Consider the following 14,186-nt stretch of genomic DNA (forward strand, 5'->3'; position numbering starts at 1 on the left):
TCTTGGATCCAATTACCCTCAATCCAATCTGATCAAAAAATCCAATTTTTCAAAAAATCTCAATTGAATCCAAGCTGAAACACAGTTTGAATTCGATCAAATTACTAATTTGGATTGGATTGGATTGAATTTTGGATTTTTATTTGAATAACTTTCACCCCTATATACATATGCACACAAATCTTCAAAATAGTACCCAACGCCTGATCAAAAACTTAATTCCAATGAAAAATGAGTGAAATATGACATTTTGAAAAATGAGATGACATGTTTTGTCGCGTGCGCGCAACTACACTATGTCACCGACCTCATATAAGAAGCACTCCCTTATGATGTTTTACTCCATGTAATTCACATATAATGAAAGAAAAAAGAAATTGCCATGTCTGTAAAAATAGCCAAAGAGACTACATAAGAGACCGTTTGGGTTTACTAACCTGTTTCTTAAATATGTGAAACCAGTAATTCTCCAAAATCGATTTCTTAAATTAAATTAACTAGTTAACTTATTAAAATAGTTGTTGAGAAATAAGCAAACTACTTCTAAGTAAAATCGGTTTCCTTGATTTTTTTTTTAAATAATTTGTTTTCCAACATAGTACTGTTGCTACATGGGGTAGATTTCCTTTTTTTCGTATATTTTTTAATGTGGTAAAAACAATCAATGCTTAATTAGATTAGAATAATACTCCACATGTCTAGAATAACGTAGCCAAGTGCCAACTGCTAAAGCCATCACTGCTAAGCAGCCTCGTCGTTCGTCCGTCCGACATCGACGTCAACGATTACGAGTCCGACGAAGTTCGTCATGATGCTCCTCCATATTCGCGCCGAGATCGTTATTTTGATTATCCTGGTTCGTTTCCCCTTTTATTTTTCCAGATCTAATTTTGCTCTACGATTTTCTATCTAACCTAATATTAGGATTGTTGTCTTTAACGAAATCTGGTTTTGTTTATTTTTAATGATGGATTTGGTGTTGTTTTGATATGTGAATTATGAAATTAGGGTTTTTTGTATGAATTTTGTATTCATATTGTTTTCATTTTTAGATTAGAGTACCATGTGGTGGATTGTTGATGTCGGCATGGGTTGTGTGAGAGGTAAAATAGTTGGTTGTTGACTTCGCTGCTTCAATTGCACCATTGTGGTCCTTCCTTTTATAGTCATCATCACTTTTCTTATAATTATTTTTCTTTCTTTTTAAATTCTATTATGTAAATCTCTATATCGTAATTCCCAAAATCAAATCTCTATCAAAAAGTGTTTTTTTTTTACCTCATTTTGGATAGATTAAACCAGAGAATGATACAACGAAGTTGGTTACCACTTACCAGGTACGATCTATATGCATTGTTTTTTTAGTTCTGATTTTGCTAGCTTGTGTAGACGCCTGTCTCAGTACTTCTTCTTATCTTATTAAATTACTTGTCTTTTAGTTCTGATTTTGATTTGATCAATTGTATAGTATAATTCTTATTCTGGATTTCTAGTTTCATGGTCTATTTGCTGCAAAAATCTATTTGGATTTTAATATACGAATTTTCTCCTATTATTTTTTAAGTTTCAAAGGAAAAATAGAGATGACTCTTGGTAAGATAAAGTCCAAAACAGAGAGAAAATCAAAGAAAATGAAGCATGTTCCAGGTAAAAATTCCCCTTTGTTGCCACCAAACACCATGAAGAATCTGGGTTTGATGAGTTTAATGGGGCTCGATTTTCTGTGGCTATCTTTAATTTGTCAACAACAATTATTGAAGTTGAAAATATTGCTTTACCAACTAGGCAGCTACTCTGAAGATTCTAGGGCTTGGGCTTGTTATGATCATTGTTATGACTCTAGTGACTGAAATGATCCATTGATATGTTGCTTAAGTTTAGCAGGGAAGGAAAATCTTCCTCTTATAATGGTCTCATACTCTTATGGGGGATGCTTTACGCAACTATATATGGTTCGAAGTTTGCTGCTACTTGCTGTTTTAGTTAACGAGGTTGGTGTTCTTATAGTGTACCTGATTGTCATAGGTGCATATAATTTGGGTATTCCTATCGTTTTCTTCCTACTCTTATAGCAAGAAGTTACTCTTCTTTAGTGATTACTTGTGAATATATGATGTCGAAATTGGATGAGTCCCCATGTCTTTGAGAAATGATTTTGTGGATGTCCCATGGTGTTATTGACGGATTAATATTTTTGGGGTTTGATGTTGAATTTTGAACCTGAATGCTAACTCTACAGGGTGTGTGCATTGTTGTTTGATTCATTATAAGTTGTAGTTTTGTACAACTGGTAGACAATAGTTTGGGTTTTCGACTGAATTTCATGAAGGAGCTCAATTTTTTTGGTTAATAGTCTTGTTAATTTATACCACTTCTAAAAAACTAATGAATTGTGGTGGACTAATTGTCTACTTGAGACTTTTTTGGTTTCATTGTGATCTTGTTAATAGCATTACTTACTGCTATACTATTTTGATACTGATTGCAGTGAGTTTGGTTATATATCGTTTTCTTGTGGTACCCCTAATTTGTATCATCCATTACAGGATCTCCCTCAAATTCCCTAACATGTTAAATTGGGTGATCTCAAAACTTGCTATTTAAGTTTTTCGTATATATTGTCAGTATGATCCATCATGAGTGAGTTTGGATTTGTTTTGTGCATGTTAGTGTTTAGTCGAATGTGGTTGGTAAATGATATATGCTGTAGACCTAGCTCCTATAAACATGAAATGGGTTTTCCATTGTTCAAATATCCCCATGGTAAAAAAGACTTGTAGAAAAGATAACTTTTATACACATTGGATGCCAAAATTGGAAGGGGTGACTAACCCTGACCTGCTAATATAATGTGTTAAGGGCTGTGATAATATGAAGGGGGACTAGCCATGACCTGCTAATATAATGTGCTCAATCTTACGTTTGAAGTCGATTCTCAGACGACACGTTTAGATTAGTTCAAGCCATGTTTCTTTTGTCATAATACATGTAGTCATCTCTTTCATATATTTGTTATGCTGCTTAAGTGGTGCTCTTAATATAAATGCCATAGGCGTTGGTGCTAAGTAAATTCCATATGTTGGCACTGATATGCAGCAACAAACAATGTCGGTGATTTACCTTAGCATTCTTTAAGACAATGTAGTGCAAAAGCACCTTAAAGGGATCCAACGTTACTGTAATGCAGATGCAAAACTTAGAAAAATGGCCTCTCAATATGTTCAAAAGTTGCGAATGGCCAGCTATCAAAAGATCGATCCACTCACGAATTAGACATGGATGACCAAGCTAAAGTGTCCAGCTGTGGGTTGAGCGAAATAAAAAGTCTTTGTTGTTCAATCATGATTCATATGACGACGATCCATTAAATTTTGGGAATTCAAACTGAGTGGCAAGTGCAATAGATGATATAGTTTGGCATCGCAACAGATTCAACCTTTGGATTAGACCAGCTTAGGGTAAGTATAGATATTTGTTGTTATTGAATCGTTATTTTGATCCCCATTGTTTTTTTTTTTCTTTTGCATATCTAAGTTATGTTTCGTAGAAAGATAACTGGTTATGCTTTCATCATGGTACTTATATATGCTATTGCTTGTATGCAGTAACCTTTGTCCACGCTTCTTGTGCTTGATTCAAGACAACATACACTCATTATTAATGTTCTGTTCCAAAACATGATTTACTCTCTCTGAGCTCATATTTACAGCGTGTGATTAGTGGATCCAATACTTCACAGAAAGTTCTCACATTTCATGCACGTTGCTCGTACCAAGTATGCAGGTTGCCAAGGCTTTTCCTTATCCTTCATCTTCTTTCATCTCTCAGTGTGTCTCAATAACAAACTTGTCTCGTACATTTTAATCCTTGACAAAAGTCTTGTTACTGTTTCATTATCCCCGAAAGTTTAGCGTGTCTCTCACAGCAGGTCCTACCTGGTTACAATGATGATTGATAGAATGTGGCAACTTTACAAAGTAGGCATACCCTCTCCACCCTCTACTAACTGTTAATTAGTTTAGCCCTTAAAATTTATAATTAAATGGATGTATGTATGCCTGGATTTATTAATTGTTGAAGAAAAAGGCATTTAGGGGATTCTGGTTGGTTTTTTAATGATTAGAACTGAAACCTTCATTTGAATAGTATATATGTATCTAATTCTGGATTATGAGGTTGTTGATGTGAACATTTTAGTGTTTAGGACCTTAGGGGGACTCTTTGTTAAATTGGTTAAGTAGGCTCTACATACCAGTCTGCATCTTTACTTTACTTAGTCATGGGAGTAGGCTTACATGTTTTAGGTGCTGCTGATAGGGTCCTTTCGTGATGGAGCATAACAATCTCTAGGGGAGAGTTAGAGAGAGGATAATTTTAATGGAATATTTATGGTTGAGATTAATATAATTTAATCGATTTGTTATTTATGATTTTGTATATAAGAAACTTACTAATATTATATCATAGTTCTAATTATAATTATCTGAAATTATTTTTGTAGCGTACTTTGCCGGAATTCCTAGCACTTATTTGCAAGAGGTGATTGACGAGCTAAACCAAACACAAGACGATGGAGATTGAAGACGACGATCAAGTTTGAATTGTACATTTTTATTCAATTATTTTAGAATTTTAGTTTTAGTCGATAGCATTTGATTATAGAAACTTTATTTTTAAGACATTGGAAGAAATAGATGTTTTGAGTGAAATTGGTTTTGTATATGAATTAAATGTTGTAAAGATTTATTTTGACATGATGAATAAAGCAAAAAGGAATTTCTATTTAATAATATTGTTGTAGCTATTTATAGAATGTTGTAAATAAAAAAAAGTGTATATACAAGGAGCCGCAAATACAAGAGTAGTTACAGGATAATATATGTATACTGTGACATTCTAATTTTTTTTTTTTTTAGAAAAAACGTGTAATAAGCCTAAGAAATCGGTGGTGGTCAATAACTGGTTTCAAAGGGTAAGGTAACGAGACTAGTTTTTAATTTTAACTAGTCTCCTAACCTCTTTACATATTATATATACGCATATCTAAGAGACTGGTTTTACCTATCAATTAGTCTCCCAAATAAACAAAGAAAAACCAGGTATTATAACCGGTCTCCTAATCTAGGACATATGTGAGATGGAGACGTGTTGTAGTCCAGTTTCCTAGGCTATTTTTAACCGATTTCGTAGACGTTTTTTGTAGTAGTGTGCATTGTTTAAGATTTGATATTGTGACTTCAAAATTATATAGTAAAGCATTAACCAATAAACTAAGTAATATTTAATGTTATTATTTTAAAGTAAAATATTATTCAATATATATTTTCTTGTCTAGAGCATAGCGGAACCTAAAAACTAGTTTGTGTTTATGGTTATACATTGGAAAAGAAAAAGGGAGATAAATCGCGAGAGTGCTTGACAAGATCTAGCCTAATAAGATTTGTACAGTTTCCTAAAATTGCGGCCATTACCAGCCAAGTAGCCAACCCGTCAACCTGAGTGCATGGGGGCTACTCTGGCAATGTCATAATTGCACCATTTGACATAAAAGAGGACACTTCCAAAAGCTTTTCTCAAAGTCAACTCTTTCTCACTAAAGCGGTAAAGCTCACCACCACTTTGTCTTTCCATTTTCTATATGCTTTACTTATTTATTTATTATTATCCAACTACTATTATTGCTCTGATGCTTGCTACAAATTTACGTTTGTCTAAAATTCAGCAAATTTTACTAGTCTCCAGATGCAAAAAGGTCAAGTCATATACACATGCGCAGGATAAGGACCTTCTCAAAGTATTTTTTTTTTCTTGAAAACTTTTTGTTTTTAAGAATTAATATTAAAAAGATCTTATTTGATTCCAAATAATACTTCCTCCATTCTTTTTTAGATGTAACATGTTTACGTTAGGCGTTAGATACTATTAAATTTGTCTTGTAAGAAACTGCCTATTTTTAAAGTAAAATTAAGCAATGGTAAGTCCAATAGACAATATTTAAATTAAATGTCTTTTAATTATTTTTGATTCATCCAACTCTCTTTGGTTGTTAATTGCTATTTCTATATAAAATAAAATATAGTCATGCGAGATCTTGTTGGATTCGTCTTGATATACACTTTTCAAATATGTGTTTCTTGTAATTTTAACATTTATGAAGTTAGAAATATTATGGATTGAAATTATGTCTCAACAAGTGTAAAAAGTCATACGTTACATCTACTAAAAACGGAGGGAGTATTGCATCTCCTATTTGTCTATTACTTTTCATTGCTTCATCTCATTTGATTTTTAAGTCACTATTCGATTAGCGATTTGACAACATTAATTAATTAATTTATATATTTTTCTTGTAGAATAATTTGACAATACTTGGTTTTTCTTTTTAGAAAAATAACCAAATGTTTTTGATAAACGCGTATGTCAAAGAATTTGTATTTTTCTAAAGGTTTTTCCATTTATAAGTTATTTTACTTTGAGTTTACATAATTGAATGATGCAAAATTTCCAAATCTAATTTGTATAACTAAAATTATAAAAAATTATTAATTTGAAATAATTATTGTGCAGCGAATGCATTTAAGTTCTTTTACAATATTTTTAATTATGAACATGTAAAATTATAAAATATTAATATTTGACAAATTTTATGTCGAAATGAATCAAGACTAGGTGTACTTTTCCTTATATATTAATTACAAATGATGGTCGATATAGCATGCAAATTAAATCGTGATAAAATACAAAGTGTCTCTATTATATATGACAACTCTTGAACACTTTGATGTCCATCTTTTTGACCAATATACCCCTAACTATAAAAGAAAATACAACACCTACCACTTTACAAAGAGTTCTTGTTGGGCTCTTAGGTGAATGGCCTTGTGCGAGGGCAATCAAGAGGATATTCATCTTACCACGGGTCTTCAAAGGTGAAAAAAAAAAAAAAAAAAAAAGAGAGTAAAATGAGGTTGTTTCCCCCTGGCCCTGGCAGTTGTCTCTCTCAATCCTAAGTATAATACTTCCAATACTGTTAGACTTTTTTGTTTTAAAAGTTTTCAGTTGCTTCTTCTATGATCTCATCATCAAATTTTCTCACTTCTCTCTCTGACTCTCTCCTCTCTTTCAAAAACAATAAAAATGGAGGGTCTTCCTTCAGGCTATCGTCCTAATGTTGGAATTTGTCTAATCAACAACGATAATCAGGTATTCATTTTCCCGATTCACTTTTGCATCTTTTTATTCTTGTTGATGCCAAAAATTTATGCAATCTATATGTATATATTCTATTTTTATTTTTTATTGGATTGTTATAGCTATAAAACTCGAAATCATATTTTTATTTTTATTTGTTTTGGGATAACATATAAATTGGTAATTTTGAGAGATCAGTTTATACATACTTGAAAAAGGGATTATATAAGTAGTAAGGAGCAGTTAAAGACTTAAACTGATTCTTGTGTAGGTTGTTTCTTTTCTTATTTCCTTCTAAATAAGGACTTCATGCTTTAGTTTTTCTTTATATATAATCATAGGACTAACTTCATTTTTGTTTGGTTCAGATTTTTTTGTTTTTCTTGTTCTTGGTTAGGGTGCTAGCTGCCTAGCTCTGTTTATGGATTTTGATTGAGTCTTATTATTATAATATGGCTCTTTAAATCTAACATTGACGAGTCTGCTTGCTTTATGTCCGTGATATTCCAAGCAAAGCATATCTCATATCGCGATTGTATATTTAATCTTTTTTTTTTACTGCATATTTAACAAAAAAAGATCGAAGTATTAAAAAAAAGTAGAACTAATAAATTACATAGTCTCAATTATTTTGACTGTATATTTTTTTTTTTATCTTTGTTATGAAAAAGCCACTTATTTATGCAAATCAAGGAGATATACATGGACTTTCCTGAAATTGACAGCCAAATCTGACCCAAAAAATAAGGAACTCAAATCTCTAGTTTGACATTGATGTACCATTTGTGTGCCACTTAGGACTTGTTCTCCCCAGTTTATATTCGGTTCAGTTCAGTTTTCTCTCACATATCACTATTCATTTCAGTTCAATTCAATTCAGTTCAGCTGTTTTATGCCGAAGAGAAGAGGCCCTTATTGCATAAGTGGCACACAACTTATTGTGATCTTATGAAGTGTAATGTGAAGATGAATTAATGTTGCCAAAAGAAAACAGAAGATGAATTGATGGTCTTCCCGTTTTCTTATAATTATATTTACCATGGGATTAGGTGTGTGCATACTGTAATCTAATTGAGGGATGGGTAACAACTTGCATATGGAGATGTGCAAAAACGTTCACTTTTTGGCATGTGATTTGTCCAATAAAACCCTTTTAACTTGAGCCAACCCTTACACCCATCACGCTACGCAACGCTACCTGGTCCATTAACCAGGTCTAACTATGAATATTCCATGGTTAACTTTAAGTTGGAGATGTAATTATTGAACTAATGATGGTATGGGAAGGAGATACAAAAAGAGCGAGAAAAGTAAAGGGGGACGAGATATTTCTATTGTCTATCAGTTTTTCCCTTAATTATTTGCTGCTTCATCATTAATTTGTGAGAGTGATCATCATGCAGATTTTTGTGGCATCGAGGTTGAATGTCCCTGGAGCATGGCAGATGCCTCAGGTACTATACTTCAACATCTTCTTTATTCATGATTAATCTGAGACTTGTATAGAATGCTTATCACTTGTTATACGACTATAATTAGGGGGGGATCGAAGACGGTGAAGATCCTAAGTCTGCAGCCGTAAGAGAATTGCGAGAAGAAACTGGAGTTACATCTATTCATTTCATTGCTGAGGTCAGTTACCCAAAATGTATCAGATTTTATCATGTTGGCATTATCTTAGACAAAGTGCAAATTTCACTACCACTTTTTTTCTTTTTGATTTGAGTTCATACATCTAGTGTTTCCCTTTTAACTGTTTCTTATCAAATGGCAGGCCCCAAATTGGTTGACTTATGACTTCCCTCCTGCTGTAAAAGCAAAAGTGAATCGCTTGTGGGGTGGAGAATGGCATGGGCAAGCACAGAAGTGGTAAGCCATCTTAATCACTATGAATTGTCTAACCTCCCTAATCCTTTTAGTTCTATGGCGGACCAGTTTCAAAATTATGATGCCTTATATGCAAGTATGACTCGCTCACTTCATAACCAGATTTAATACTCTAAGTGTATATTTAGTACTGAAACAAAACCTCAAGTGAACTTGTTCACAATCTAGGTAGGTCTGTGTATGTTATAAGGTAACAGGGGAGAAATGAACAGTTCCTAAAACTTTGAATTGGATGTTATAAAAGCTTAAGACTTTTTTAATATGGAAACCTTAAAAGTAGTTTCCACTTTCCTTTTTGTCAGTTCTTGGTAGATAAGCATATGATCAATATACATATGACCAACTTTAAGTTCATTATACAATATATATAATATGACTTTCAAAATCTTAAAACCAAAACCTTGAAGTGACATTGATACCAATCGACCCCTGTGTTTATGTTACCCGAAAATTCTGATTATTTCAACTTGTCTAGCATTCTAGTTTATGTTACTCAAATAGTCAAACTCTAAGAGTATTTTTCTCTAAGTTATTAAACTTAACTTACCATAGGATTAACCAGTCAACTAATTCAACAAGTTATATGGTGTAGCATCATGTATGTTGCTTTTAGATATTAACACTATGCTTTCACTGAAAGGATGTATATCAGGATCTATATTGCTAAGCAATAGTTCTAAGTCGTTCCCACTAGTTAGTTTGAGCTCACGTTCGAGTCTTAGCTAGTAAATTATGATATTTATCGATAATATATAAATTTTGATAAGGACAGGTTCCTCATGAAGTTCACAGCAGATGAGCGTGAGATCAATTTAGCAACTGGAGAAGCGGAAACAGAATTTTCAGAGTGGAAGTGGGCAACCCTTGATGAGGTCATTGATCAGGTAGGGCTTAGATGATGATGATCTTCAAGGAATCTTAATTAAGCTATATTAGTTCAAGTTTTAGTAAGATATTAGTATTCATATTTCATTTATACAGGCAGTAGACTATAAGAGGCCAGTATACGAGGAAGTTATGAAAACGTTCAAATCACATATCGACAGCAACCCTATATCTGCTAAATGCAAGTCAGCTAAATGGTAAAACTGTACGGCTTAAAAAGGCTGCATTTCTCCAAATATCTGATTTACCATTGCTTAATCTTGAATTCTTGATACTGTAAATCATATCTCAATCTTCTGTAAATTAATATAGAAGTTTCTTTTTATCATATGAGAATTGCGAATGTGTAATACTTCAAATTCGAGGGATTTCTGGACTGCTAAAATTTAATGTGCTAATTGTTCAAATTGTAAGTAGTAGCATGTCAGTTTGAGAGCTGTCTCTGTTTAATTCATAGTTTTAATTGCTGTTACCTGTCGCTTAGACAAATTTATTTCTTTTTCTTCTGAGCTAGCTTTATCTTCTTTGTATCCTCTTGAATTACGCAAACACTTGCAGACCATCAAAGGTGCCTTGTATTGATTTCCACTAACCACTAGTACCTAGTCACACACACACACACTAGTCACTGTCGTTAATGCTTATCACCAACCATATTTCTCGCATCATTGAGTTGTAGACATAGTGGTATGGCAAATTATTGATGGTTTATGTGAATCTACATTCTCTTAAATTTATCTTTTAGTATTTGAACTTGTTAGTTCTTATTAGACTCTATACGAACTTTTCCGAACAAATTATAATAATAAAGAGAAAAATGTGATTTACATAAGTGTGTATGTATTTACCTTAATGAGGCATATTTTCTCCTACTCTAAGTTACACCTCATAGGAATATTCTCCTAGTATTCTCTACTGCTAATCATTGCTCATAATTAGCTATCCTTTGTACAACATGATCATGTTGTTTCTCCTTTAGTGACACTATAAATAGTAGTCCTTTGTAATCATTGCCTTTAAGGTTTTTTTAGCAATACAAAAAATACCTAGTTGCGCCGGCTGTCTCTACTTTTCTCTTCTCTATTCTCAGCTCTATCAATAATATATATACTAGAATTTTTTGCACGCGATGTGTGCTTGAATTTTTTTCAAAACAGAAACTCGATTTTCTTCGACATAAAAGTCAAATTTTGAAAATTAGACATACGAAGTATAATTGTTTTTAGTTGCAAAAATTGACTGGTTTAGTTTATGTCATTTAAGTCTCTCACCATTATTTATTTTTTATTTTTACTTTTCAAAGTTAAATTCTATGAACAAAATAGAAATTTCATTAAATTTATTTATGATTTATGATATTATAATTTTTAAGTTAATTTTTGAATTAAGTACAGTACTTCATAAATTGTAAAGAAAGTGGACACTCTGATATTAAGTCAATTTTTTCATAGGTTGTAGTTTGTAAGTTTTTGTAAAGTTTTTGTAAAGTTTTCTCATTTTAGTGATTTGCATAACGTAAATTATGCAAATTTATGATTTTAGTTGACTTGTGAGTGATTGTTATAATTATATTTTTGGTATTTTTGTTTGAAGCCCGGCCCCCTTTGATTTGTAAGTGAATTTGTAATTTAGAATGGGAAGGGGGGTAAAATAGGTATTTCAAAAGAGGATGCCATTGCTCCCTTCTTCCCTTATATAATTAATAGATATATATATATAGATATATATATATATATATATATATATATATATATATATATAATATTATAATAATAATATATATATATATATATTATATATAATATATTATATATATATATAATATATATATAATATTAATATATATATATATATATATATATATATTAAATAGATATACAGTATATATATGAATATTAAATATATATTATACATAAAAATATTTTTAGATTGGACTCGACTCCAAAGGGGTGAGTTCAAATTCAGTCCGAAAATATTTGAACTCGAAAATTTGAGTTTGAGTCCAGTCCAAAGAGATTTTAGTTGGATTGACTTTTGGACTTTTTGTAGTCCGCTTACACTCCTATTAGAAACACCTTGGTAAGAAGAATAACCTTACTGACTAGTATCTCTCGTAGGTCAGCCAGCCTAGCTACACATGTCAACGTTTGATAGTAGGGGGATGTAAATAAATCCATATCCCCAAGCACAAGTAGGTAGTGTGGTACGAACTTGTGACTTCAAAGTCGCAAGGTGAGTTCCTCCCACCACCTCCACCAAGCAAGCTTGGTTGAGACACGATTTTGTGTCCATATGCGTGAGAGAATTAGGAGGTAGGAATAGGGAGTATTATATGGTGAGAGGTATTTATGAAGTAATAGGTACATAAAAGATTTTAGATAAAGACGAATTTTCATAAAAGATATTTTGAAAATATTTTAAATAATTAATAAAACTAATTAATATAATTAAGTAACTTTGATTAGAATGGAGGGGAAAAGGATTTTAGAAAATAGGGTTTCATAAAAAAATTTATAAAAATTTCTGAAAATGGATTTTTATAAAACTATTATAAAAGGTTTTTGAAGACACTTTTATAAAATTATTTTAAAATGTTGTAAAAAGTGGGTTAGAAAATGGGTTAAAATATGGTTTGAGGTCAAAATATTTTATTTTAGGCTCATTTTTTTCTCATTCTGCACCAATTAGAAGAGAGGTAGTAGTTATCACGAGGTAATAAAATGGAGAGACAGATTGATAGTAGGTGTCGAGGTGCAAAACATGGATTATGCACTTGGATGCACAATGCTCATTGGTGCACCCTAAAGAATACATCATTCTTATAAAAGAACACATACTCTAAAATCAAAGAACATGTAAATTTCCAATTACAAAAGAACATAGGTCATAATGAAAGAAACGTATAGTATGAACACGTAGGCTATGTTCAGTTCAACTTATTTTTGCTTATTTCAGATCTAATCAGATCAGATCAGATCAGATCAGAAAAAATAAGTTCAGATCAGATCAGATCAGAAAAAATAAGTTCAGATCAGATCAGATCAGATCAGATCAGATCAGATCAGACCAGATCAGATCAGATCAGTTCAGATCATATCATGCTTATATTTAAAAACTCATTATTATTAAATATCTTTCACTACATATTAATAAAAATTATAATAATTGAATATTAATAAAGTACTCATTGAGACGAATCAAACAAGACCCCACATGACTATATTTTTTCTTATATATTGAGAAAAATCTAAAAGATTATCTCTAATTGTGAATAGTGTCAAGATTCTAAGTGAGAAAGATAAAAAAATACAAAGGGAGTATTATTATTTACTAGTACATTTGTTCAAAAGAATTATTATTGTTGTTGTTGTTGTTGTCTTATTAATTATTAATATTGGTAATTATTATTAATCTTGTTGTTACCATTATAAATGTCATTGTTATTATTATATTAAGTTATTTTGTTGTTATTAAATAATAGAAAATTAAAAGCCACGTGTTAAGAACATAAGATTGACGCAAAAATAAGAAATATATAAATATGATATCTCAAATTCATGACAACGAAACTACTAAGTTCGGATTACATTTCAAAATAAGCTAAGTGTGAGATACAAATTATAAATTTAGATTCGGTATACCTCTTCCTACCGAATTCCAAATCTCTCTAGCTATTTGAAGTTGCACGATATTTATTTATTTTTTGCTCAAGTCATAGTTGTTTGTATATCTATTCTATTTTATATGGAAAAAAAAGAGTTAGTTTGCCGACTTCTCAAGTGTGAAACTTTTTTTTAAGGGAAAGTGTGAAAACATTGTATAAGTGCTCTTATAAAATAATGACTTGAGTTATATAATTATTTTTAGTAATAATAATAATTATGATTATAATTATTATTGTTGTTCTTATAATAATGATAATAATAATAATTATTATTATTAATAAAAGTTGTAAAAGTTGTAATAGAAATAAAATGATAATAATAGTAATACTATAAAGAAGATCTTATAATGTATTGCATAATAATGATTTACAAAGTAATAATATAATAGTAATAATATATTTTATATAAATAAGATCTTGTAAATCAATCATTCAGATCAGATCAGACAGATCAGATCAGATCAGATCAGATGTCAGATCAGATCAGAAAAAATAAGTTCAGATCAGATCAGATAAGTTCAGATCAGAAAATTTCAGGTGAATCAAACATAGCCGTAGT

General features: G+C 31.2%; 1 protein-coding gene and 1 long non-coding RNA gene across 2 annotated transcripts; both read left to right on the top strand.

Moving 5' to 3' along the window:
• The first annotated feature begins 616 nt into the window (after positions 1-616).
• LOC104896700 (uncharacterized) lies at positions 617-4,803 on the top strand. Its single transcript, XR_790505.3, has 3 exons — positions 617-3,458; positions 3,606-3,783; positions 4,502-4,803. It is a non-coding gene; the product is annotated as an uncharacterized LOC104896700 (long non-coding RNA).
• Positions 4,804-7,035: 2,232 nt separating this feature from the next.
• Positions 7,036-10,435, top strand: LOC104896698 (nudix hydrolase 25). Its single transcript, XM_010683466.4, has 6 exons — positions 7,036-7,203; positions 8,595-8,645; positions 8,731-8,823; positions 8,966-9,060; positions 9,851-9,962; positions 10,060-10,435. Exons 1-6 carry the CDS (start codon positions 7,138-7,140, stop codon positions 10,162-10,164), a joined length of 522 nt encoding a protein of 173 aa, XP_010681768.2. The 5' UTR covers positions 7,036-7,137; the 3' UTR covers positions 10,165-10,435.
• The last annotated feature ends 3,751 nt before the right edge of the window (positions 10,436-14,186 follow it).

This window comes from Beta vulgaris, chromosome 6 (assembly GCF_026745355.1).
Source record: "Beta vulgaris subsp. vulgaris cultivar EL10 chromosome 6, EL10.2, whole genome shotgun sequence".
In the NCBI taxonomy this organism is placed as follows: Eukaryota; Viridiplantae; Streptophyta; class Magnoliopsida; order Caryophyllales; family Amaranthaceae; genus Beta; species Beta vulgaris.

What these genes read in the sequence shown, in the direction of transcription:
- LOC104896698 (XM_010683466.4), top strand. Translation starts at nt 7,138, where the DNA reads ATGGAGGGTCTTCCTTCAGGCTATCGTCCTAATGTTGGAATTTGTCTA. An exon ending in TAATCAACAACGATAATCAG is followed by an intron (nt 7,204 to 8,594) that starts GTATTCATTTTC and finishes ATCATCATGCAG; the next exon opens with ATTTTTGTGGCATCGAGGTT. An exon ending in CTATTCATTTCATTGCTGAG is followed by an intron (nt 8,824 to 8,965) that starts GTCAGTTACCCA and finishes ATCAAATGGCAG; the next exon opens with GCCCCAAATTGGTTGACTTA.